General features: G+C 43.7%; 1 protein-coding gene across 1 annotated transcript in view; it reads left to right on the top strand.

The window, feature by feature from the left end:
- Positions 1–11,601, top strand: part of CCBE1 (collagen and calcium binding EGF domains 1) — a 214,626-nt gene extending 203,025 nt beyond the window's left edge. The window contains exons 8-11 of the mRNA XM_081944261.1: positions 3,439–3,578; positions 3,668–3,703; positions 4,800–4,835; positions 7,843–11,601. Coding sequence (XP_081800387.1) covers positions 3,439–3,578; positions 3,668–3,703; positions 4,800–4,835; positions 7,843–8,073 — 443 coding nt within the window. The 3' untranslated portion in view covers positions 8,074–11,601. The remainder of the gene's footprint in view (positions 1–3,438; positions 3,579–3,667; positions 3,704–4,799; positions 4,836–7,842) is intronic.
- Positions 11,602–27,595: the final 15,994 nt, after the last annotated feature.

Raw genomic sequence — 27,595 nt, 5'->3', positions numbered from 1 at the left:
AGGTGCTGTAGACTTCACTTGTTTCTCCTAACTGAAAACCATCCACTCCCAAGTTGTGCTATTTTTGCATGATTAGTAAAACTCAAGATTGGGAATGGCAAAGAAATTAGAAACAGACTGGGAATTCTCCATGAAAACCTCAGCCTGGAAGCCTTTTCTACTTGCACTTTTATTGCAATGTATTCAAGTGACCATTATATTACTATATGAATGGTTATATTTTTTAATGGATAGCCCACCCCAAATCTGGTATTTTGGAACTGCAACTCCAATTCATATTAATGTTATGTGTCTTGTGGTATAATGTGCAATCTATTCTTTTGCTAATGAATTACACTATGGATTGCTGATTCTGTAACAGTCTCATGTTTATCCTTAGCGTTGCAATAATATTTTATTTATTTAGTAAGCTGCCTGCCTCCTATGAAGTGACTTTGAACAGCATACAACGATCAATGCCAAAAGCTGACTAGCACATTAAAATTACAAAAGTTCTTCTCTTTTTTGTACTGTCCAAGTTGACGTGTGTCATCAAATCATTTTCGTTTCCCAGCAGTCACATAGAGAGCTTTGCTCAAGGACAATCTAGGACAATTTGAACCTGGTTGCTTGTACCTGGAGTAAGAATTCTGGGTTGATTTGTTGGATAATCCATTGGTTTGTTTTCTTGGTTGTCAGAGTATACTCCGGAGTCTTCTCCTGTCCTCTTTTTTTTAAAGTCCAACTTTTGTTTACATAGAGTGTCACAGGTTGCATTTTTGCAAATACAGACACATCACATCATTGGAACCACATTCCAAAGCCTTCATGGCTGCTTTACAAAACACTAGCCTGTGGTGGATTGCATGATTGCTTGTTCCTTTATTGCTGATCTTAAAGGCCACTTCAATATCATCATTGTCAACTGCAAGCAATAGGACTTAGACTTACATACCGCTTCACAGTGCTTTACAGCCCTCTCTAAGCGGTTTACAGAGTCAGCATATTCCCACCACCACCAAACAATCTGGGTCCTCCATTTTACTGACTTTGGAAGGATGGAAGGCTGAGTTGACCTTGAGCCAGTGAAGATCAAACTGCCAAACTGCAGGCAGTCAGCAGTCAGCAGAGGTAGCCTGCAGTACTGCACTCCAATCACTGCGCCACCACGGCTCTATCTGCACCACAAGGCTGGTTGCTCTATCTGTTGTCATTAGTTTCGTTGTCTTTATACTTAATTTTGACCTAACAATTGCAACAATTTACGATGGAAATTCTGGTCCCTACTGTGGTCATAAGTTGAAGACTAACTATACTTGCTTTGGCTGGGCAGTCGGGTGAATATACACCCTTGGCATACATTACCAACATTTTTTTCTCATTCTTCCCAGGAATAATAATAATAATAATAATAATAATAATAATAATAATAATAATAATAATAATAACAACAACAACAACAACAACTACTACTACTACTACTACTACTACTACTACTACTACTACTACTACTACTACTTTTATTTCTAGACCGCACCCTTTCCTAGGCAGGACTCGGGGCGGTGTACAGTCATGTTAAAACCATATAACAAATACATAGACATGAACATAGACATAGACATAGACGTGGACGAATAGCTACGCATCATGTTCTGTGTGGTAGCACAGCAGGGCCTGAAGTACAAGTACAGTCAGGGGAAAAATTAAATATGTAATATTTGCAATTATTGAGACATGAGGCTCTCCATCTGCATTCAACCAACTTTGAATATTAAGCTCACAATATAATGGTGTGAACTACGTTAATTGCTTACTTGTTTACTTATAGCTTTATTGATTAGCCTAGAGGCCATATCAAAGCAAAAGGTTCAAACACAAAACCCCAATGAAATCCTATACAAACAATTTAAAATAAGAGTAGGGTAAAATACAATCGTTATCTGATAAGATACCATATAATTTAGTACATAAGTATGTTAAATAGGATAAAACGACATTAAAATAATATTTCAGTATCACCTTTACAATCTACCCCAATCAGTTTCATATATGCAGATCTCAACTGAACCATTTTGTTTTAGCACTGTGCTGTATTAAATGTTATTTTCAGGTCCTGGCAACACATAAAGTCCCGTATTTTTCAGAGTATAAGACGCACCTTTCCCCCCCTAAAAGAGCATGGAAATGTTGCTGCATCTTATACACCGAATACAGCCATTTTTTGCCTCCCGAAGCCCCACCTCCCACATCCCATTTTTGTGAAAAACGGGCCTCTTTTTGCAAAAATTGAGGCTTTTTTTTTTTTGCCTTCCCTCAGCTCCCAGCAGCCCTCTGGAGGCTTCAGCAGGGCTGGGGCAAGGCAAAAATGTCCCTGTTTTTGCAAAAAATGGGCCATTTTCCACAAAAATGAAGCCTTTTTTGCCTTCCCCCAGCCCCTAGCAGCACTCTGGAGGCTTCAGCAGGGCTGGGGCAAGGCAAAAACGCCCCAAATGCTGCTGGGGGCTGAGGGAAGGCAAAAACTTTTTTTTTCTTACTTACGTCTTCGAAATCTTGTTGTGTCTTATACACCAGTGTTTTCTTATAGTCCAAAAAATACGGTGTTGTTTTGGTTTGGGGATCCCAATGGGTCCTTCGTTTGGTATATGGACCAAGGCACCTGCCCCTCACCCCCTTATGCAAGCAACAATCAAATAGGATGTGAGCCAGGTCTTCTACCTCTGCCGCTCTGCAAATGCAGAGACGCTCATTGTTGGGTATAGAATGGAATCTCTGACCATTGTGTCAAACTGTTCAAATCACACATCACGTTAACTTTGAACGTGGCAACTATTGTCAGTGTCAAAGCAAAAAGCCCTTGGTTTGTGCGAGTGGGTTTTGATCTGGAAAGCGAGCTATTATCATGGAATCAAGTTCATTTTCTACACTGGGAAGTAGAAACATATTTTATGGGTCACCTGCCTGCCTTTTTCTTTAGCTTAAAGCAAGAATTTTCACAACCAGACAGGCCTTTCGCTTCCACTTACAAATAGGTCCGTGGTGAGCGTTTTCTGCCTGATGTCTGACAGTGTCCTGGACCAGTAATTGCTTCTCAAAGTTATGCATTATTTGAATTTCTCTCCTTTTTAATATAAGGGTTGCATCCTAGACTTCTAATTCATCAAGTTATATAAGAGTAATTGAAATACATCCTGATTTCCTTGGCACTAACAAAAAAGCTTCACTTGGCTTTTAAAGCACTTCTGGAATATTTTTAATTGCTGACTCCTTTTTTTATTTACTTGCTAGGGTTTTTGTTCCCCCTGTGGCTGATTTATTTGTAATTTTTTAAAAATCTTGTCAACAGCCCTAAAAACGACTTCCAATTCTTGACTTAGAACAATCATAAATATCCCCTTTTATGCAAAATTGTCCAACGAAGCTACCCGCAGCCTTAATTTTACTGCCATGTTTTCATTCCAGGGGTCGCCGGTCCAAAAGGGAGCCCTGGATTTCCTGGCTCCCCTGGTCCTCCCGGGGTGCCAGGCCCTAGAGGAGCCATGGGGCCGATGGGACCATCTCCAGACCTCTCTCATATTAAGCAGGGCAGAAGAGGACCTGTGGTCAGTATGATGTCTCCGTTCTTGAATGTCTATAATCTCTTGATCAGATTTGACGCCAAGTTTTTGAGGAATGCACATTTATCTTCTAGGGTCCTCCAGGTGCACCAGGAAGAGATGGAGCAAAGGTTAGAAGTATCATTCCCTGTCCTCTTCTTCCTTTTTCTCCTCCCTTCTTCCTTGTGAGAGTCCTTCTCTTTTATATTATTCATATTCAGTTTTCTTAATTTTGGAAAGTGGAAAGGGAGAAAGCATATAAAAAGGCAGGCTACTTTGATTCCACCTACTCCCACTTCCAATGAATTTCTGTTTCTTTTGTTTGCTTTCCAATATTTATCCCAGTAACCAACTTAGAATTAACTCACATAGACATTAACTCACACAAACTTACAGAAACGTTTCGCTGAAATGGCAACTTGAGACATCAAAAAAGTATTTTGATGCAGTAATCACTGTTTATTAATCTATGATTTATCATAGATTGTATTCTGTTGTATATTTTTTGCTGACTTTCGGAAAACCACTAAGAAGTGGAATGTTATGTATTGCACAACCTATTGCCATTACTACATTTGTCCTGTATTGTTTTGCCTTGAGTCATTTCAGTTATGCAGTTCCACAAAGGGAATAAATAAATGTGTAATATTCTTTAAAGTTTTGAAGGGAGCTTCTTGGTGTAGAATGCAACTTGTTGATATGAAAGATTTCAGAATACAAGTTGTAGTTGGGCATGTTATACTTATCAATAAGTAAAATTAAGGGTGTATGTATAAGTAGTTTTTATTGCCTCGGATTACAATTTTGGTATGCTTAGCATACATCCCCTGCAATCAATAGGAAATTAAGTTAGTCATGACTAAGTCCCTTTAATTTCAGTGAGTATCCTTTGGATATGAATGATTGTGAATCTAACTAATTAATCTTTGCTCTCGTGATACATACTTAGAAAATGCTGCAGGCGTTATCTTTGGTAGGTAATCAATTACCAATTTTGCTATAAAAATAATTCCTTAATCTAGTTAAGATGAATTGAACTAAATGAGCTGCAATCTCATCATCTACATTTTACCATAAGTTAGTCCCACTCAACTCTGTCTTCTAAAGTGATCTGCATAGGATCGTATAGCAGGCAGTTTTAAGTGTGTGACTAGTTTTGATTTTAGATAAACAAGTTCTTGTTCAGTTTCAATTAAGGCCACTTAACCAAATTTATGTTTGTTACAGGGTGAGAGAGGTGCACCAGGGGAAAAGGGCCCACCTGTAAGTATCACATCCAGCTCTAATCTCAGTGCAAATATAATCTGTTCATACATTAGATGGGAAGTATTGTATTTAAATATCAAACGTTCTTCATTTTAAAGCAAGGGTGTCAAACTCGATTTCATTGAGGGCCATATCAGGGTTGTGTTTGACCTCGGGTGGGCTGTGGTAGGTGTGGCCAGGGTGGGTGTGGCCAGATCAATGTCACTCGTGTCGGGGCGCCTGTGGTGACCTGAGCACTCTGCCAGCGAAAGCGCGGTCCCAAGCTCCGTTTTCGGCTGGGACTGCTCCTGCAATCCTCTGCCAGCAAAAATGGAGCTCAGGAGGGCCACACATGACCCTCCCAAGATCCATTTTCACTGGGAGAGGCACTGCGGGCCGGTCCTTCATTGTTTCCAGGGTGGCCCCATGGGCCAGATCTAAGCACCCTGCAGTCCGGATCTGTCCCCCGGGCTTTGAATTTGACACCCCTGTTTTAAGGGAATATCCCTTTTATAATATTGTAATAAAGCAGATGTAAAAGGCTGTTTGTTCATTCATTCAATTTATATAGCTGCCTATCTAACGTACATACCTCTGGGTGGCTCACAAAACATAGTAACAAAATACAACTAACCATAAAACCATATTAAGACCAAATTTTTAAAAAACCATAAAAACAATATCTAAGGCATTTGCAATCGATGCACCCATCCATACATCACAAACAATACAGCAATCATGAAGGTGTCACATCACAGCTACATCCCCAGCATGATGGTAGAATGAAGTTTTTAGTACTTTCTAGAACACAAGATTCTGGGCCAATCTAATCTAGTCTCCATGATGCTTCAAAGATGATGTCACCTTGTGGTTAGCTTACTAAATCTATTTGGGGGGGGGGGGAATACACTTGTTTGAGTAACTAGCAAGGTCGTACATTGGTTAGAGTGGTTAAACGGGGAAGACAAGGTTGTAGTCCACCCTCAGCTGCACAATCACACAGGATGGCATTGAGCAAATCTCTTTCTTGCATTTCAAGAGATTACAGGATTGTTGTTATGAAAAAAGAGGAGGAGAAAGCTCTATGTTCCTGTACAAAAATAATATTTACAATCCTAGTGTATCCACCCCTATGCATTTCATATTTTTAAAGTAACCTTTCCCTTATCCCTTACAACCTTTTGATCGCTGGAAAGCATGAAAGTCTTGATTCATTGTGTAGGTTCTCCATGATTTTGGCTAGTTAGCGCGAAGGTTGTTTTATATATATCAGGCTGTTGAGTAGACACTATTACTTCCAAGTGAAATACATTATGCCTTTATATCTTCTGTACAAGAAAATTGCTTTTGGTTGGAGTTTGTAAAATATCTTCAATTTCATTTCAGAATGCAATAGACTGTCATATACGTTAAACTGTGGATAGGTGCTCCTCAGTTGTGGTTTCTTTGCAAGTGGGAAATTCCTTTAAAATAAAGAACATTTAGAGTTTGAATGTAGAGTTTCAACAATTTTAAAAAGAAAATGGCTAGCAGGCTTCTATTTTAAAAAAATATGAATGAGAATTCAGCATCTTTTGGGGTCACTGAATGGGACACAAGAAGATTATTATTTCCTGTCTCTTATAGGTTAAAAAAGGGTATTAACAAAGGGGAAAAAATGTTAGACAGTATGGTTAGTTTTTTATTGTCTTAATTTCCTACTTACCCATCTTGCAAGAACTTGCAAACTGCTGAATATGAATTAAATTGCTCTTTGTTAAAGAAACTTTGCATTAACACACTTAGAATTAGAATAACAGAGTTGGAAGCGACCTTGGAGGTCTTCTAGTCCAACCCCTTGTTCAGACAGAACAGAATGGTTGATTTGCACTTGCAATTTTTAGCATATACAATTAGTAGTAAGATTTGCGGATTGAAACATGCATATATGGGGCCTACAGTGGCCATGTTTTTCAGCCAATATATTGACATTTATGATAATTGATAGCATCGGAGCACTTCTTGAATGTTGTATAGATTGATCTAAATATGAATTATTATTATTTTTGAAGTTAGTCAGTTGTAAAATTAAGTGTGTATGTTGATTTCAATGATGCTCAGAGGTACTAAGCGAAAGTTCAACTACAAATATCTAATAAAAGATTGTGTTTTGGGGAAAGCAGAGCAGAGGCTGTTGTGTGCCATCCAGAGTTGCTTTTGTTAACACGGGAGGCTATATAAATTTGATTAATAAATAAAAGCAGCTGGGCTAAATTGACCTTAGTTAAGATGAGTGTTTGGGAAATTGCTTTTTACTCCATGTGAGAAAAATATCCCTGATATTTTTTGTTATACGTAAGTAAAAATAAAAAAGGAGATTATAGGCAACAAAAAGCTTTATTAATCGATAAGAAGGTTTTATCGATAACTACCATGCCCATGATAGGATTCTCTGGAGGAGAATACTTAAACAGCAGACAGGTGAGACTTAAATATACAAGTTGAGGTCTCATGAGCATTATCAAAGTGTGTCATAGTACAATTATATAAATCCATTAGTGTGATCGATAACAATACTTGGCAATATTGATCATAGTTGGCTTTAATTAAGCAAACACCCACAGAAATAAAATTCCCTGAAATATTTCTGGGAACTTCAGGTGAATTCCTTTTACATGCGTGTCAGGACATATGACATTCTGCAATTTCCCCACAAAATCTTCATTTCCTTCTTTCTCACAGTTAACAATAGCTAGATAATTACTGAATTATCCGTTTTCAAAATGGATAATTATTTCTTTACCCAAATAACTCGGATTTTATCCCTATTCTTACACTACAGCAGAGTTAAGGCAAAATAAGATGCTCTCGAAAAATTGGTTCGTTTCTTCTACTAGCCGTGGTAGTCAAATGCCTGGGGCCTAGTGTATGGCTGGGGATAATGGGAGTGGAAGTGAACCTATCTAAAAATATCCAGTTCAATGGATGTGGTGCCCATTTCACTGAAAGACAAGTAATGCCACTCTCTCCTTTGGAATTTTTTTAGGGTCCACCAGGTTCCTTTGACTTCTTGTTGTTGATGATGGCAGATATCAGGAATGACATTGCTGAGCTTCAAGAGAGGATCTTTGGACACAGGACTCATTCATCAGCAGAGGAGTTTCCACTACCTCAGGAATTTGCTAACTACCAGGATGTGGAGGTTGGATCTGGAGAAGACTTTAAACAGAGGACTATAGCAGAAGACTCCAGGACATCTGAAGAAGACAATCATTGAAAAGAAAAAAGGACCTCTGCTTTGGGAAGAGTGAGAAGTTGGGTTGGGTTGTGATCCACAGGTCACTTAAGCCATCTTATTTGCACGCACCTCAGCTTAACAATAGAAAACAAATCAGTGGATTGTAAGACTATGTGTCAGGAGAATTACGGCATCCCTTTCCCTCAATGTTATGGCCCAGACAAACCATTAGGCAAGGTACTTTATTCATGATGCTATATCAAAGTCTTGTCTTGCAGTTTCTTCCTGTATCAAGGAGATTTCTGGGGGGGTTTGCCTCTCAGGATGCTTGGGAATTTTATTTGGAACTTCTTGGGGTACTTTTGAGCTTACTTTTATTACCTGCCCACACTTCCCAATCTGAAGAAGCCCTACGAGAGGATTAACATACGGTGCTACCTTGGTACTCAGCGTTAATTCGTTCTGGGAGGTGTGACAGGTACTAAAAAGGATGAGTCCCAAACAAACCACATGACCTACCACGTGATCCTTTGTTTTGGGAAGAACTTTCTGACTCTCCCTTTTCCTATGTCACTGACCTTCCCGGCATGGCCGACTTCCTGTCCACCCTCTATGGCTGTTCCCCCTCCTTTTGCAATGACCTTCCCATCATGGCTGACTTCCTGTCTGTTTCTCACAGCCATCCCTCTCTTCCTATAGCATGCATCAAATACTAAACAAAAGCCGAGTACTGGGACATTTTCACATCAAAATGCATTAAAGATCAAATTTGACAAGTTTTGAAGCAATCAAGTACCTAAGTACCACTATAGTGCCTTTCTTCTGGATGTAATGAAAGTGTAGGAAGCATGAACTGGAGAGCTGATTGTACAATGGAACACCCATGAGAAGGACAAAGTCATCTTCATTCAGAACTTTCTTACGATGGCCAATCAGTTGCCTCTCAGGTGCCCACAAAGGAGAGGCAGAAAAATGCCTTTTCTACCAATCTTCCCCTGAAGACATATTGGCTTCAATTGGGTAACGTTGCATCTTCATCATGAATAGCTTTGATGGTTTTCTCTAGAAAAAAAAATCTTCCTTTTATGTGGAAACCACTAAAGCTGTTCTGCTATTAAAAAAAAGCTTTCGTGTTGGTGTTTTCCTTGGTTAGAAATGGTTAGTTGGAGCACTCAATCATCCGATCCCTCATTGATGCTTGAGGCACTAGAGCTGGTCCTCAATTTATGACTATAATGGAGCCTGCCCATTACGGTCGTAAGTCATGAGGGCCGTAAAGCAGATCACCCACCTAACCGATCAGATTCTGAGTTCTTTTTTCTTTTTCTTTTTTGCAACAGTCGTTCAGTGAACATGTGATGGTTAAGCTATGGGGCATTTCTGTCCCAAAGCAGAAGTAAACATTGGTTTTCAGCAAAAAAAAAAATGTTGTAAATCATGTAAGTCATGTGACCATAAGACATGTCAGACAGCCGTAAAAGTGGGCTGGTTGCCAAATGCCCAAAATGCAGTCATGTGACCATGGGATGTCATCTGTCACAACCAGGATTGCCTGCATCATGCAATAGGTTAACATCAGCGCAATAAGGACAATCTAACACGGGGGCTATGCTGACTGGAGAATTCTGGGAGTTGAAGTCCACCGGTCTTAAAGTTGCCAAGTTTGAAGACCGCTGATCTAACATCTGTAACAGCAAATGTTCTGAGAGCAGCAAGGTTGCTCCAGATGCATCAGTGTAACTCTCCAGGCAAAGAAAACTGGGTGTTGGCTACAGTACTGTGGCTGAAACGGTTTGTAGATTGCACTGTTAAAAAGTTGTATTCTATTTTAAACATGCACTGATAATGTATAAAGTTATATAAATGTTTTATTGTCCGACACTTTTTCTTCTGTTTGAATTGGACTCTTCCGTCTTCACCAGAGAGATTACCTTAGCTGTACGCACCTAAACATAGAACTAGATGCAAAATAAAATATAAACATTTACCTGCAAAATATCCTCATTGTGGATAGTCAGTCTGTGTAAGTTATAAGGTTTGGAAGTAGTATTTCCAAACCTCATAACTTACCATTTAGTCTTTCTGTAATCAATTCAACGTTTCTCCTTGTAATAGTGCAGCAAGGTGGGTCCCTCCCAGTTGCCTCTTGTATCTTAATCATTGTGTCACTTGCTAGTGGCACCTGATGAGGGAAAGCCTTTAACAGTGGAGCTCCACTGTCCACCTCTGCTTCTGTTTGGCAGGTCTATGGTAAGAAAGAGTTCAACAGTACAATAATGAACCAGTTATTAGAAGTCTGTAGAAGTTTATAGGAAAATTGATGGGAACATGATATGTGCTGAAACTGGAGTGCAGAATCCAGAAGAGAGCAGCTGGGTGGTACATAGGCACACAGCAGCCAGCTGTACTTCCGGGTTCCGTTATGTATGTGCACAGCAGACAGCTAGTCCAGCATTCATGCACACCGACTAGCTGCTCTTCCAGGTTCCGGCATGTGCATATGCGCCAGCCAGCTGGCCTTCACGCAAAGACCAGCTGGCTGGTGCACATGTGCGTTTCAGAACCCAAAAGACAGCAGTTGGCCACCGTGCGCTTGCATGCAAGACCAGCTGTCCAGCGCACATGGGCATGACAAAACCGAGAAGAGAGCTGGCAACGGCACGCATGCCCACATTCGCCATCATGGCCATAGAGGTTAAACATATGCTCTGTTTAAATCACGCCATTGCTATTTTATTAATGCCAATTTAATCAACTATTTTGTAACACTATAACAAGACAATCACAGGTATATTTTTGCTCTCTCCTTTTAGGAGAGCTTAACATGTCTGCAATAAAACAGTGGTTGGGTAGAAAATGCTTTTTAAAACCGCTGTCCCAAGGATGCAATGCAATGCTAAGGCCAAATTCCATTGGAAATAATGGGAAATAATTTTGCTTCCCAAAAACATTTCTGCCAATGGAGAAGCTCTGTGTTTTTACAGAAAGCTTTGTAGTTTAGATGCGTTGTTGGAAGGATGTCTTAATTAATACAACAGTACAAATAGATAAGGCGTGGAGTTTAGGAAGTCCGGACAAACTTTTTCAGCTCATTGGAGCTAAAATTAGACACCATTCCTTTCTTTCAGGAGACCACATTTTAAAAGCCAAAAAGGATACTAATATGGTAGCATCTTTCCGTTTGGCACTTTGATTGGAATGACACAAGGAGTGCTTGGAAAACTCAGTTCCTCTGTTACAATCTTTTCCTTCTGTAGGATTGCTCTGCAAATACAATTATTACTATTCAAAGCTAATTATTGCATGGAAAGGTTTACCCCAAGAATGGCTGAAGTCTAAAACTTTTGCCCAGATTCCCAGGCACCTCCTGTCCAATTCTGGTAAATACAGGTCGTTCGTGACTTATGGCTACAACGGGAACCAGAATTTTCCATTGCTAAGCAAGGTGGTTGCTAAATGAGTCGCACCTAATTTTATGACCTTTTTGGGCACGAAACCAGCTCCCCCCCATTGAGTTTGCTTGTCGGAAGCTGAGTTGCCAAGGTCACACATGGCAATCACTAAGATCAGGGGTGTCCAAACTTGGGAACTTTAAGACTTGTGGACTTCAACTCCCAGAATTCCCCAGCCAGCATGGGAATTCTGGGACTTGAAGTCCACAAGTCTTAAAAGTTCCCAGGTTTGGACACCCCTAACTAAGATCCTGGGATGCAGCACCCATTATAAATGCATGCAGGTTGTCAAGTGTCTGGATTTTGATCACATGACCATGGGAATGGCTGTATGTGCGAGGACTGGTTGTAAGTCTTTTTTTTTTAAATGCTGCTATAACTTTGAACAGTCGCTAAGCAAATACCCTGTTTCCCTGAAAACGAGACCTCCCTGGATAATAAGCCCAATCAGGCTTTTGAGCGCAAGCGCTAAAATAAGCCCTCCCCCCCCAAATAAGCCCTCCCCGAAAATATTTAAATGCATGCACAGCCGGTCCCCATCATTTCCTCTGGTTGCTTGCCACGCAAACAATACGAGATGAGGTGAGCCCAGAGGGGGGGAAGGGGGGGAACATGCCCCATGCACCCCATACGCCCTTACCTAACCGCTGCTCCCACGGCCCTAGCCACCACGCCCCTTCTGTCACGTTAATGGCCGCCGCTAAGAACAGGGAGGCGGTGGCAGGACATCTGGTTGCAGTGGTAGGGCCAGGCCAACGGCATGCGGCAGAGTCCTGGGAAGCATGGCTGGAAATGCGTGCATGGCCTCGGGTGAACAGCTGACGAGCAGAAGTGCAACACAGCAGCAGCCATGAGGTGACCACGCTTGCCGACTCCTGCACCTCAATAATAATAAGACTTCCCCAAAAATAAGGCGAAGTGCTTATTTCGGGGGGGGAGAAAATAAGACCCTGTCTTATTTTCAGGGAAACACGGTAGTTGCAAGTTAAGGACTACTTTTAGGATCACAGCCTCAAGTTTTACACACAGTCGTTTCCCACAAGAAAATGAAATCTAGTATTTCTCCAAGCACAAACAAGTTTTTTTGCTTGGTATTTTGTTATTTGGCACAGAATATAAATATGGGTAATTAGAAGCAGGCACTTGAGTATAACTTTACCGATTCATCAACTGACCATTTCAAAGCAATGGGCCTCTGCCACAAGTTAAGTATTAGTAGTGAAAGGAGAAGAAAAAGACAAAGTAATAGTTTCCCTTTGAGTAATCTCTTCAGATTTTAAGGCGATCTCTGCCTATAATCTGGTGAATAAATTCTCCCACACAATCCCCGTGTCAATGAATGAATGATTCTAGGACAGGGGTGTCCAAACTTGAGAACTTTAAGACTTGTGGACTTCAACTCCCATGCTGGCTGGGGAATTCTGGGAGTTGAAGTCCACAAGTCTTAAAGTTCTCAAGTTTGGATACCCCTGTTCTAGGGCAAAACAAACTAATGGACCATAAATTTCAAGTTTGGATACCCCTGTTCTAGGGCAAAACAAACTAATGGACCATAAATTTCTAGGATTATATGCTATCTTTTTTGAGATGCTTTATAGCAAGCCAAAGGAACCAATTATCGTGTCTTTGTGCACATGTAGAAACATATGTAATACATTATTATTTATACTAATTATATGAAGTACTAAAAATGTATAAAACTGTTAATTGTGCAGTATATTTGCAAATAAAGAGGAATATTTTTTTAATGGTGGTGTTGACTCTCGTTATCTTTTTTTTTTCCCCTGGCTTCTTTTTACAATGCCTTTAAAGAGAACCGGTCGTGAAGGAAATAGAATACCATTACTGTTCTGAATGCTCCATTTTCAGCACTGCCCACAAGCACTTTAGGTGTGCATGCATGTGCAAAGTGCAATCTCACCGAACCGGTTGTTAAACCGGCAGCAACCCACCACTGTCTAGTTGCCACAATACAAAAAGGATGTTGAGGAACTGGCAAGCTCAAAGAAAAGTGACATGGATGATAAGAAGCTTGGAGGCTAAATCCTATGAAAGTGGTTAAAGGACCCTATTGTCAGCGTTCCATATATCATCCAGAATTAAATCAGAGTCCAAGGCATAGCTTTCATCAAAGTTCCAATTTAATAAGAGAGACACGTTGGTACAATCTGTGGAAACCCAAATCTGAACGCTTCCTGGGTTTTCCACCCAGTTGAAAGTTCATGATCTTGCCCCACACCCACAAGTCCATCACATGGTCCAATCTTCCTCTGCCACGCTGGCATTTCCACCCATCTAGTTCCGGTCAGGTACAGAGATGCGGAGACAAAGGATGACCTTGGGCTTCTAGAAAGGAATGTTTTATTTTGACAACAACACATTCTACAATTCTACTCCTTATTATTCCTCCTCCCAATTACCCCACTAATGAAACAGCATAGTAAAGAAAGAGAGAGAGTGTGGCAGGCCAAAGATCCTAAAAGGAATATGACTGCAGGCCTGACATCTGGTATGTTTAGCCTCAAAAGGAGAAGGCTGAGGGGAGGCATGAAAACAGTCTTCCAATACAAGATTTATTTTCCATAGTGCTCAAGGATAAGATAAGAACCAATAGGGGGGAAGCTTAACAAAAATTGAAACTTGAAATAAAGGGAAATTTCCTGGCGGAGCTATTAAGCGGTAAAATTGCCTGTCTCTTAAAATGTGTGTATTCTGTCACAGGAGATTTTCAGTATGAGATTAGACAGTTCTTTGTCCGGAATGATTCTGGTTCTAGGCAGGGGGTTGAATCAGAAAACCTCCAAAATCTCTTCCACTTTATGATTCTATGAAATGCCGTCCAACTGCATCTCATGGAAACCAACTAATTTCCCGTTGCGGAACAGGCACTACATGATTTTAAAAATGTGTCAAAGGAAAATGGCCGATGTTCAGATGCGTTGTAACTTTAGGGCTGGGAATGTACTCCGCTTGTGTGTTTTTCCTCTCTCTCTCTGGTGGTAAATCTGATGAGAAGTGTTAAATGATGGGTATGATTTCCCATCCAGAAGCTGTGCAAATCAGAATTCCCCGTGTGGCTTTTGCTCCATATTCACTGTGCTGCTGGAGCCAATATCCAACTATTAAATCCTCATCATTTCTTGATTGGAGGAACCCAAAACAAATTCTAGCACAGTTTCGCTTGGGTGCCATGCACGGGTGATGAATACATTCAGTTGTGCCCCAGCATATAACTTTTATATACTGTTGTTGCTCTCTAGCCCCATCTAGTGGCCAGAGGGACAAATATGCCCTAAAACAGCGATGGCGAACCTTTTTTTGGCTCGCGTGCCATAAGTGGGGGAAGCGCAGGAGGGTCGTGTGCGGGCGTGCTGCACCCATAATGCATTGTGCGACCCCCCCCAGTGCGCATGCGCGCACTACAGGGGCTCCCCCTACCATTTTTACATGCTTTTTTCGCCCTCCCCAGGCTCCAGAGGCTTTATAGGAGCCTGAGGAGGGCAAAAACAGCCTCCCCTGCCCCCCCGGACGCCCTCCGGAGGCATCAGCGAAGCCTCCGGACGGTCCCTGAAGCCTTCGGAGCGCTCAAAATGACCCTCCGAGCAAACTGGAAGTCACTTCGCATGCCCTGACAAATGACTCCGCGTGCCACCTGTGGCACGCGTGCCATAGGTTCGTCATCACTGCCCTAAAATATGATCTTTATATACTGTTGTTGCTCTCTAGCCCCCTCTAGTGGCCGGAAGGACAAATATGCTCCAAAATACAATCTTTATCTATTGTTGTTGAGCTCTAGCCCAAATTAGTGGCTGGAGAGACAAAATACCAAGTATATTGTTTGAAGCTGAGCCAACCCATTTTACTCATCAGCCTGCACTCTCAAACCAAGGGCATGCTGGGAAGCCAGACTCCGTTTCCTTTAGCATTTGGAGAAGGCAAAGCACAAGAAGAATCCATCTTAATCTGTGGCACATGGTCACCAAGGACAAGCCCACATCCCACACACCTGACGTGCGGGCAGGGGAGGCAGGGGAGGCAGAGCCTCACCTCTCATCATGAAATAATAATATATAATAATATCCACAAGGGAGTTTCATATATATAAGAGGAGGGAGGAGGAGTAGCGCGCGCGGGGCGGTGCCAGCTGGGCAACCGGCGGAGGCAGGAGGGTTCTTGGAAGCGCCAATAACCTTCCTGCCTCCGCTGTACTTTGCGCACTCCTCGCGACTGCAATAGACGTCCAGAAGTGGCAGGGGCTTGATGACGTTGCCGCAGCTGCCATGCCCGGACGGACGGAAGTAGCCAGAGTGGCGCCGAGGCAGTCCGGCGGATGAGCGACCGAGGATCAGGCTGCCTGATCCTCCATCGCTCCCTCGCTCTTTCGTCCGCCTGGACCCCTCGGCGCCACTCTGGTTACTTCCGTCCGGCTGCGCCCAGCAGCGACGTCGGCAACGTCATCAAAACGAAGTGCCTTGGAGGTGAAGTGCTTTTCAGTGCTTTTCTGTGCATCTGGCGTTTAGGTAGATAGCCGGATGTCCTAAATGTCAGACGCATAGAAAAGCAGCTGCTGTTGGGGATCGCGGAGCGCAAGCCAGCGGAGCGCGCTCAGGAAGGCGGGGAATGGGATCACGTGTGCTGGAGGCTGAGGCAGCCTCAGCCTCCAGCACACGTCGTCCCATTCCCCGCCTTCCTGATGACGTCACCAGCCTCACCAGCCATAAATCTCACCGCCCGTCACTGCCACACACACAGCATCACCGGTGAGATTTCAATTGCTTGTATTTATTCATTGTTATGTTCAGCAGTAACTTAATACTTTCTATCTTGTATTTGGTTGTTATTTTTATGTATCCCTATTTTCCCCAGTTTCACCACATCCTGTTATTTCAATAAAGCACACAGTCTGTTTTATTGGAGGTTAAGTGGGTTTAGCTGCATGTCAAGCTGCACACAGACTAGTGTGCAGTGGGGACAGGACACATTCCATCACATTGAGTTAAAAGCATTCTAGGTGGCTGTTCCTGGCTACTTGAATATTTCGTTATTTGTTGTAAATTGATCTGATTCACTGGACCTGCATTGCATCTTGTTTTCTTTCACTTGACAGTTGTGATTGTTTTCTGGCAATGGTACACTGCCAACCTTGAACTTCAAAGAGAAGGGGGTGCCCGATTCAAATAAAACTTTCTGCTTATTTCAGACAAATTCTGTCTTGCAGACCCTTAAGCCAAGAATAAATTGAGTGGCCTCAAGCTACGTTCCCTCTAAGGTGCGGGCTGCGCTAGCGCGCAGGTGGCAAAAAAACACCGCGCAGCAGTTTTCAACTGCCGCGCAGTGATTTCTATTGCCACAGGCTTTGGAAGCTGGGGAGGTCCTTTGCAGGCAGCTAGAACGGGCCGCCTGCAAAGGACTTCCCCAGACTTGCTTTGAGGAGCACGGGGCGACTGAGGCTAGTTGTGAAGCCCCAAAACCCCCACCGCCACCGGAAGAACTGCTGCCACCACCTCCTCCTCCTCCTCTAACAGGCAGCACTGCCGGATTTGCCGCCCGGCGCTGCGGCTGAGATGAAGCTGGCAAAGCTCCAGCCGGCATCTCCGCGCGTGGCAGCGGCGCCTCCCCTCTGCTCGGAGCACCTGAGCTCAGCGCTGGGTTACCCCTGCCTGCCCCCTCCTCCTCCTCCGCTGTGCTTTTGAAGAGCCATGAGGCTGCGGGAGACAGTAGGAAGGCGGGGAGGGAGCAGGGGGAAAAAAAGCCTCATGGTTCTTCAAAAGCACGGAGGAGGAGGAGCGGACACGGGTTACCCAGCGCTGAGCTCAGGAGCAAATCTGGTGGTGCTGTTGGAGGAGGAGGAGGTAGCAGCAGTTATTCTGCTGGCAACTCGTCGGCAACTTCAGCAGCAGCCCTGCCCACAATGAAGAAAGCAGAGATGGAGCAGATCCACGCAGATGACGTCGCTGCAACATGACTGGAGGAGGAATTCTGGGAGTTGAAGTCCACAAGTGTTAAAGCTGTCAGGTTTGAAGAGCTCTGCATTTTTTTTCTAGGGGTGGAAGGGTCTTGTAACTTGACAGCTTTAAGACTTCCATGCTTCAAATGCCAGAGTTCCTGAGCCAACAGGACTGGAGGAGAAATTCTGGGAGTTGAAGTCCACAAATCTTAAAGCTGTCAGGTTTGAAGACCACTGGGGGTTTTTTTCCCTAAAGGGTTAGGGGTGCAAGGGTCTTGTAACTTGACAGCTTTAAGAGTTGCGTGCTTCAAATGCCAGAGTTTCTGAGCCAACATTTTGGTTGCTAAGCAGGAGCGTTGTTAAGTGATACTGATATTATATAACACTTTGAATTAAGCGGGTACCTTGAAGAAACATAACTTTGAGTTTCAAATCATACTGATTTCGTTGTTGTCTTAGGTGACATCTGTGGAAAAAATTCGGGTGCTCAGGCATGAAAATGTGCCGCTCAAACACTATACTTTTCTGCTCACATCGGAAAAAAATTAGAGGGAACATTGGCCTCAAGCGAATGATTTCTCAATGGAGCCTTTTAAGCATCTGTTGTTATTATCTGCTTTATGTGACATTAGCCTTAAAAACAACTGCGATGTTATGAGTAGCAGGCATCCCAAACTCTTTAGATGTGTTTGATTAAGGCCCTGTTCGAGTGCCATTTGCAGAAAAAAATGGCATTTTTTAATCCTTATGGACTTTGTTGTGTTTATACACCAGTGAAGCACTTAGCAAATGTTCTAAGGAACTTCCATTTTGTCACATGCTGAAAGGATTAAAACAAGCAAACATGTTTTTCAGACTAAACCCTCCCTGGGTTTTTGCCTCATCCTATAATCCATTGAAATTATCCCCAGGAAAGTGTGTGCAATGTCTGTCCTAAAAACATCAGCAGTGCCAATTTGCTGATGACATTCCCAGATTAATAGTACAGGTCAAGAATGACGAACCTTTTCGGCATTGAGTGTCCAAACCGGAATGCGTGTGCATGCACATCAGTGGTGGGTTCCGGATCCCGTTGCAACCAGTATTGTGCAACGGGGCCGGGCATCCACCATAAGAACACACGCAGTACACGCATGCGTACTTACCGCCCGTGACGCTCTGTGATGCTCCAGCTGCTTGGCGGAGCGTTGCACAGGCACCGTACAGTCCTTGTGTGTGCACAGAAGCCCCAAACAGGTAAGGAGGGTGGGCAGGTGGACCCTCTGGAGCATCGTACCGGTCGTATCCCACCACTGATGCACGTTGATGTGTGCACACCAGAGCAAGACCAGGTGGCCTGCAACATTTGTATTTTCATTGAGAGTGAGGCAATGCTCTGCCATAGAACCAGAGGGAGTATTCAGTTGGTTCGGACCGGTTTGCCTGAACCGGTAGTGGAAATCACAGGTGGGCCTTCCCACCCCTCCCCGGCTGCATGCTGCCCTATTTAGGCACTCTTTCAAGCCAAAGCATATGTGTGGAAGGCTGAACAGCGCACGCTCACATTTGCAAACCGATAGGGAAACTAAGTGAATACCACCCCTGCACAGAACACAGTCTGCATCTGCCTTCCAAGTTCCCCTTGCAGAACCACATGTGTCGATGATTTCCCTTTTGAAAGCAGCGCTGATGTTGCAGCCGCTGGATCAGATCTAGGCTGTTTAAAAAAGCAAATAGTTGGGAAGCATTTCAGAAAGAAAATAGCTGCTGCTTCAAGCTCTCCAAGTTATGTGTAAACTCTTTGCAGATTTCTGTCACCTCTCGTTAACTTTTAGACCCTTTGAGACTTCGTCTTTCGGTCCAGAGATTGCAGCCAAATGTTTGACTTTAAGAGATGCTAAGAGCGTCTTCCAATACCGTACACGCCCTAAGGCAAAATTTTATCATCATAGGTCAGCGCCCGGCCTCTCTCTCTTCCAGACTAAATTCTTCTCAACCAGGTGCTTTCTTTATCAATGCACTAGGGCCCACCTTGTAGTAATGGTTCTCAGGGTCTAGAAATATGTTGCGTTTTATTTATTTATTGAGCTGTTTATCACTTACCATTTGGCAAAGGTTCTCTGCCTAAGATAGAAATAAAAACAAACAAAAATAAGGGTAAGACAAGAAGCAATGGGTGGAAACTAATTTATTTTATTTATTTATTTTATTTAATTTATAGACCGCCCCCTCTCCCCAAAGGGACTCGGGGCGGTGTACAGACCACAATAAAACAATATACAAACTTAGATAATTATAAATACCCATTAAAACAAATTATATGGTAGGCTGTACATTATAGTTAAAAATTAAAACAACCTGTAAAATTTATCCCTAAACATTTAAAATTTAAAATACAGGCTAGAGGGACACAAAAGTTACAGTTAGGCCAGGCCAGCTAAATTAAACAGGTGGGTCTTTAGTTTGTTACGGAAAGAGCGGAGATCGGTTGTTATTCTAATGTCGGGGGGCAGGTCATTCCAGAGGGTCGGGCCCATCACAGAGAAGGCCCTACTCCTGGGCATCGCCCGCTGGCACTGCCTAGTGGACGGCACCCGGAGGAGTCCCTCCCTGTGACAGCGAATCGGCCGCAGGGATGTATGGGGCTGGATGCGATCCCGCAGGTAGCTAGGTCCTGAGCCATGGAGCGCTTTAAAGATGATAGTCAATACCTTGAAACGCACCCGAAAAGCCACAGGTAGCCAGTGCAGCCCGCGCAGGAGAGGTGTTACATGGGAGTATCTGGTACCTCCCATAATTGCCCGCGTGGCCGCGTTCTGGACCAACTGCAGCCTTCGGGTGCATCTCAAGGGAAGCCCCATGTAGAGAGCATTGCAATAGTCCAGTCGGGACGTCACCAGTGCATGGGTGACTCTGCGCAGGGCGCCCCGGTCCAATAGGGGGCGCAATTGGCGCACCAAGCGAACCTGGTGGAACGCCCCCTTGCCACAGCCATCACATGGTCATCCATTGACAGCCGGGCATCCAGGAGGACACCCAAATTGCGCGCCCGCTCCACGGGGGCCAGCTGTTCGCCCCCAATGGCCAGTGATGGAACCCACTGGTTGAACCGGGGTGCCGGTAACCACAGCCACTCCGTCTTGGAGGGGTTGAGTTTGAGTCTGTTACTGCCCATCCAGACCCATACGGCCTCCAGGCACCGGGACATCATTTCGACGGCCTCGTTGGGGTGGTTCGGGGTAGATATGTACAGCTGAGTATCGTCAACGTACAGATGGTACTCAACCCCAAAACCGCGAATGATCTCACCCAGCGGCTTCATATATATGTTGAACAGGAGAGGCGAGAGGACCGACCCCTGCGGCACCCCACAAGTGAGCGGCCTCAGGGTCGACCTCTGCCCCCCCCCCCCCGTCAGCACACATTGCGCTCGGCCAGAGAGGTAGGAGGAGAACCACCGCAAAACGGTACCCCTCACCCCCAACCCCTCTAGACGGCACAATAGGATACCATGGTTGATGGTATCAAAAGCAGCCGAGAGATCTAATAGGACCAGAATGGAGGAACAACCCCCATCTCTGGCCCTCCAGAGATCATCCACCAATGCGACCAAAGCTGTCTCCGTGCTGTGGCCGGGCCGGAAACCGGACTGGCGTGGGTCTAGATAATCAATTTCATCCAAGTGGCGTGGGAACTGTTGTGCCACCACACTCTCTACAACCTTTGCCAAAAAGCAAAGGTTGGAGACAGGACGATAGTTAGCTAATATAGCTGGATCCAGGGAAGGCTTCTTGAGTAGGGGCCTCACCACCGCCTCTTTTAAGACGGCTGGCAAGAACCCCTCTCTTAAGGAGGCGTTGACTAACTCCTGGAGCCAGCCTTGTGTGACCTCCCAGGATTCCAGTACAAGCCAGGAGGGACACGGGTCCAGTAAACATGTGGTGGCTCGCAGTCGACCACGCAACCTGTCCATATCTTCGGCAGTAAAAGAGTCAAACTCCTCCCAAGATGGTCCCTCAAGACTCGCCTCTGTCACCCCTCCTAGACCACTGCAGGGAGAGAAGGAGAGAAACAACATAACTAGGAGAGAAACAACATAACTAAGGAGATTCTCTCAAGGAGAGAAACAACATAACTAAGGAGAAGTTTCCTGACAGTTAGAACAATTAATCAGTGGAACAACTTGCCTCCAGAAGTTGTGAATGCCCCAACACTGGAGGTTTTTAAGATGTTGGATAACCATTTGTCTGTAGTGGTGTAGGGTTTCCTGCCTAAGCAGGGGGTTGGACTAGAAGACCTCCAAGGTCCCTTCCAACTCTGCTATTCTATTCTATAAGAGTACAACAGCAAAATAACTGGTCTGGTAATCCAAAGAAGCAGAAGTTGAAAAGAAGATATTTAACCCACATTTAAGTGACCATCTAGGCCAGTGACCCTTTTTCTTACGGCATGCCAAAATTGCACGCATGTACGCTATCACACGTGCACACGTGTCCACTCAGTCTCCCCACCCACCTGCGTATGTGTGCGCGACCCTTCCCCAGGCTCCGGAGGCTTTCCTGAAGCCTGGTGAGAGTGAAAACAACCTCCCCCCCCCCCGAGGCCCTCTGGAAGCCGGAAACGGACCATTTCCGAACTTCCAGTTGGCCCGTTGGGGCTGTTTTTTGCCCTCTCCAGCCTCTGGAGGCTTTCCTGAAACCTGAGGTGGGCAAAAACGGCTTACCCTGGCCCTCCAGAAGGGTGAAAAATCAGCTGGCCGGCAGGTGCATTGCACGCTGGAGCTGACGACTGGCATGCCACCCAATATGCCTCTGCATGCCACCTGTGGCATGTGTGCCATAGGTTCACCATGACGGATCTAGGCCTTCTCTTGCTACAGAAATTAAACCACTGTTTTTGTCCCATGGGTCTTCGGAGAGAAGATGTTGTAAAAGCCATGAGTCCATAGTGAAGAAGGCCATCTTTTGCATTGTTACATGTTCTTTCAATGCGTTAAACAGAAAAAAGATCCCTCTGCAGTTGTACAGTACACACTCCAGCAGTTATGTGCTATGGGAGGCCCTCTGTCAAATTCCTTCTAGTTGGGGCTTTCAAAGCCAACACATGCACGTTGGACATGGCCTGGGAATCTTTTAGCAGCCAGTGCAGTTCCTATAAATTGGTGCTCTGGGATTTCTAAATAATCTTGTGAGTTTTTCTTCTGGACTAGCAGCTGCTCTGACATCTTCATGACCGAAGAACAACAATGCAGTTCTAAGAGAGGAAGGTGGAAGTGCTTGGATTAGTTAAGGGGCTGGATCTTCTCTGTGAGTGAGATGAGCAGTCTGTAAAAAAATATAAATTTTAAAGATACAAGATGGTTATAGTCATAAGTGGAAAAAGATAAATACTAGCAAAAGAGATAGGTACTAGGAAGGAAGAGAATAATAATAGTAATACAGTCTTAGTAGATAATTTGACAGCGTTGTGGGGTTTAGTTGTTTAGCAGAGTGATGGCGTTCGGGGAAAAACTGTTCTTGTGTCTAGTTGTCTTGGTGTGCAATGCCCTAAAGCAGTGACGTGCGGTGAGGTTTATGGCTGGTGAGGCACTGACGTCATCACAATCAGATTTACAAACATTAAAATCCTACAAATTATCTTATCCAATATTTGATTGGCAGAAGTTAACGGATTATCTTTAAAGTCTCATATCAGCATTCTTTGCACATACTGTAGCACACAAAAAAGCACATTTAATTGAAAAAAATTGAAGTTATTATGGATCTTACCTTTACTTATAAATGAAGTCCATCCACCGCTCCTTCTGAACAAAAGCATCTATAACTTGTGGGTAAAATTTGTCATTGTCTTCTTTTAGTTTTAAAAGTCTCTCTATCTCGATGGCGATCACGGCCAGGGAAGAAAGTCGTCCTTGATGTCGTCGCGCTCTGTGGCTGTCACTTACTCTGCTGCCGCTGAGTCGCAGGAAGACCGAGCGCCCTCTACTATGAGGCAGGAGAACTACGTGCCTCACGTAGTCTGACTTTTTAGGCATTTTATGATCGCTCAGCACAAGAAACACGTTCCACACATAGTTGTTGACAAAAAACACTCCATTTTATATTATATACATCAGCTAAACTATTTTATTTTATTTATTTTTTAATTTATTTATTTTAATTTATTTTTTTCTTTTACATTTTTTTTTCTTTTCATGATGAGAGGTGAGGCTGTGCCTCACTTGCCTCACCTGACTGCACGTCACTGCCCTAAAGCGTCATTTTGAGGGTAGAAGTTGAAACAATTAATGTCCGGGATGTGAGCGGTCTGTAGATATTTTCACAGCCCTCTTTGACTCGGGCAGTATACAGATCCTCAATGGAAGGCAGGCTGGGAGCAATTGTTTTTTTCTGCAGTTCTGATTATCCTCTGAAGGCTGTGTCTGTTTTGTTGGGTTGCAGAGCCAAACCAGACAGTTATATGGGGTGCAGATGACAGACTCAATAATTCCTCCATAGAACAGAATCAGCAGCTCTTTGGGCAGCTTGAGCTTTCTGAGTTAGCGCAGAAAGAACATTCTTTGTTGTGGTCTTTTTGACGACATTTTGATACAAGCTTTTCCTAAAACAGAGCTGGTACCTTGACAGCCAAACTACTACTCTGTAACTTAGAACTGAGGAGAAATTTCCTGACGGTTAGAACAATTAATCAGTTGCCTCCAGAAGTTGTAAATGCTCCAACACTGGAAGTTTTTAAGAAGAGACTCGACAACTATTTGTCTGAAATGGTATAGGGCTTCCTGCCTAGGCAGAGGGTTGAACTAGAAGACCTCCAAGGTCCCTTCCAACTCTGTTATTCTATTCTATTCTATTCTATTCTATTCTATTCTAATAAAGAAATAAGTGAAAAAAGATATAAATGTACATGTCCAGAAAAAGCTAGCTCCCCTTAGGAGGTGTTCCCATCAACTTCCCATATCTGCAAATGGTGGCAGCTGTAGAATGTCGTTGCCTATCAATCCTGGAGCAATTTTGTCTCTGCAAGAGAAATTCAGAAAACTTAAACATCTTAATCTGATTCACAGGATATGTTTTTGGAGTGATGGAATGTTAGCCTGGAAGAGAAGGTGGAATATTCATTAAAAGAAGGGGAAAAGGTGAGTAATATCTTGGATTATTCTTTATTCTCTCATAACATCCTCCTCTGCTGCCAATATACATTAAGGAGAAAAGAAACAATCTTGCAGAGAATATGAAAAATTCCAAGTTTCCCAAATCACACAAATAAAAAATCCATGGGGTGCACAAACTGAAAAGCCCAATGGGAAATACAAAAGTAAATATGTGACAGAAATAATGGGAAATTAAAGACATGTGTGCTAATTAAAGTGCTATGTCACTTGAGAAAAATCTCCATATTCTTTCTTTGACAAAGGATTTGATCTTAACACAGACATATTAAAAAGTACAGATGTATGTGTGAAAACCACCCACAGCAAAGACGGTTCTGCTAAAAGGCACTTGAGGAAGAAGCAGTCTCAAAAATATATATATAAATGTAAAAGCAAACACAAAATAAATAACATGCAATAAAAATATATATTTATTGGTAGAGGAACATTGACCAGGCTCAAACTGCCCAGGCACATTATGTGAAGACTCAGCTCCCTGGAAAAGGTGGAAGGAAAGAGAAGAAGGGATAACCAGCAACAATGTAAAGAGACACTGTTACATGATATTAGGTGCATCGTTAGAAGATCCAAAGGACGAGGTTAGGCATAGATCATCATGGATAAAATTATCTGCGCAGTTGCTAAGAATTGAAATCGATTTGATAGCGCCGTGTGTGCGTGTGTGTGTGTGTGTGTGTGTGTGTGTGTGTGTGTGTGTTCCAGCATAACTCTGGAACACCTTCAGCAATTTCAACCAAATTTGGTACACAGATGACTTACTCTCTGGAAACAAATACTGTGAGGATAAGACACCAGTAACAGCCCTCGGGAGGGATGTTCTGTTAAGATACAGCCTGCTGTGTCTTACAGTGGCTTTTACCGTACTGCCATAAAATGGCTTCTACTGTACAGCGCAGTAGAGTCGCCATGGTAAAGACTTCACAGTACTCCACAAGGGGGCTCCCTCTGGTAAGGGGGAAACTCCAACATTAGAAATTAAGGCGGTATCATTTTTCTTGACGCTTCTGGGCGCACAGGGAAACCATTTAATTGTCGCCGAAATCAGGACTTTTCCTGTCTAATACAGGATTAGGATAACAAAATACCTGGGCAATGCCGGGTTATCAACTAGTCAAGCATAAATGAAAAAAAACCAATTCAGATTCCATGGATCTGAGATCCTGAATGCTAATATTATCAAGCAGGGAGAAACAACTTCTCAATCCATAATTGAATTCTGCAAGTTTTGACATATTTCTGTCATATACATCCTTGGCTTCCCTTGCTTCAAGCTTAAACCCCCTAGTTGCTGCAACCTTTCTCCAGAGGGGGAGTTGCTCTTGGACTACCCTTCTCAAAAGCTTTTCCAACTCTTTGGTATCCTTCCAAAACTACATGGTGTCCCATAGACCAAGGGATTTCCAAACTTGGCAACTTTAAGACTTATGGAGTTCCACTCAGGGTGAAATCCAGCAAGTTCTGACAGGTTCTGGAGAAACGGTAGTGGAAATTTTGAGTAGTTCGGAGAACCGGCAAATGCCACCTCTGGCTGGCTCCGCCCCATCTCTTCTCTGCATCCTGAGTCCCAGCTGATTGGGAGGAAATGAGGATTCTGCAGTATCCTTCCCTTGCCATGCCCACCAAGCTACGCCCACCAAGCCACAACCACAGAACCGGTAGTAGAGAAATGGACTTTACCACTGGTTCCACTCCCATGCTGGCTGAGGAATTCTGGGAGTTGAAATCCATCAGTCTTACAGTTGCTAAGTTTGGAGGTCTCTGCCACAGACAGCCTCACACTATTGCAAGTAGACCTCAACTAATGACCCAAAGTTTATGCTGCTAAGTGAAACATTTCGTCAAGTGAGCTTTGCCCCATTTAACGACCTTGCTTGCCACAATCGTTAAGTGAATCATTGCAGTCGTAAAGTTAGTAGCGCAACTGTAAAGTGAATCTGGCTTCCCCATTGACTTTGCTTGTCAGAAGGTCGCAAAGGGGAATCATGTGACCCCGGGATCCTGAAACCGTCGTAAATATGAGTCAGCTGACAAGCGCCTTGAATTTTGATCACAGGACCAAGCGGATACTACAAGGGTCCAAACTGGTCATAAGTCAATTTTGTCAGTGCCGTTGTAATTTTGAACGGTCACTAAATGAACTGTTGTAAATCGAGGACTATCCGTACACTACTGGACATCTACTTTCAATTTCCAACAAATGCATAGAAAATGCAGCCCTTTAAGGACAACGGCTGCTTTGCCAGTCAGCTCCCTCTGGCACAGGGATTAGCAGAAGCAATCTGTAAATGTGGCTATTGAAAAATTGATCAATATCTGGAGTGAATGTGCTCTCAGCCATTGCCATGAGTCTTTTTCTGCTTGGCTCTCTCCAGATAAATTGGGATTACAGCTGTCAAAATTCCCAGCCACGCAGCACCTTAAATTCTAATTGAACATTTTTAAAATGTTGAATGAAATGGAATTCAGAGCTGGCCATTCTGATTCACTTGCTTTGGGGAAAAAAAAGCTGAGACAAGATGTATATTCCAAATAGGGAGGGGGGAAATCTCCCTTTCTGATTCTTTGCGGGTGGGGGTGGGTGGGAAATAAGATGACTCACCTCCCCTTAAATGGCTCCCTTCTCTTTTATGCCCCTTTGGTTCCCACGGAGAGCGTCATTGTCGGAGGTATCCAAGAATTGCCTGCTCCCTGCTCGCTTGTATCCAAATATTTGCACTGCTTAGACATGAATTGCTCATTCAGCTAAATGCTCAATTGTGCCAGAACTCTTTTCATTCAAGGAGAATAGGCGGGCCAGGTAGCCACAGGAGAGCTGGGAAAGAATGCCCCAAAATCAGGCATTTCCCCAATGAGCAACTGTGACTCTCTTGAGAAAATTCCGAAGCTACAGCTGGGGCAAAATGCATCTACCGGAATGATGCCTCAAGGACACTGTTAGTGCGTGTAAACAGCTAGGCTGGGGGACATTACCGCCACTCCTCACTCTCGTTGCGTGCTGCCCCAGGGGTGGGA

The sequence above is a fragment of the Natrix helvetica genome (genome assembly GCF_964273705.1).
Source record: "Natrix helvetica genome assembly, chromosome: 2".
Classification (NCBI taxonomy): domain Eukaryota; kingdom Metazoa; phylum Chordata; class Lepidosauria; order Squamata; family Natricidae; genus Natrix; species Natrix helvetica.
The sequence above is the reverse complement of the archived record's forward strand: the minus strand, read 5'-3'. Positions and strand labels throughout refer to the sequence as shown.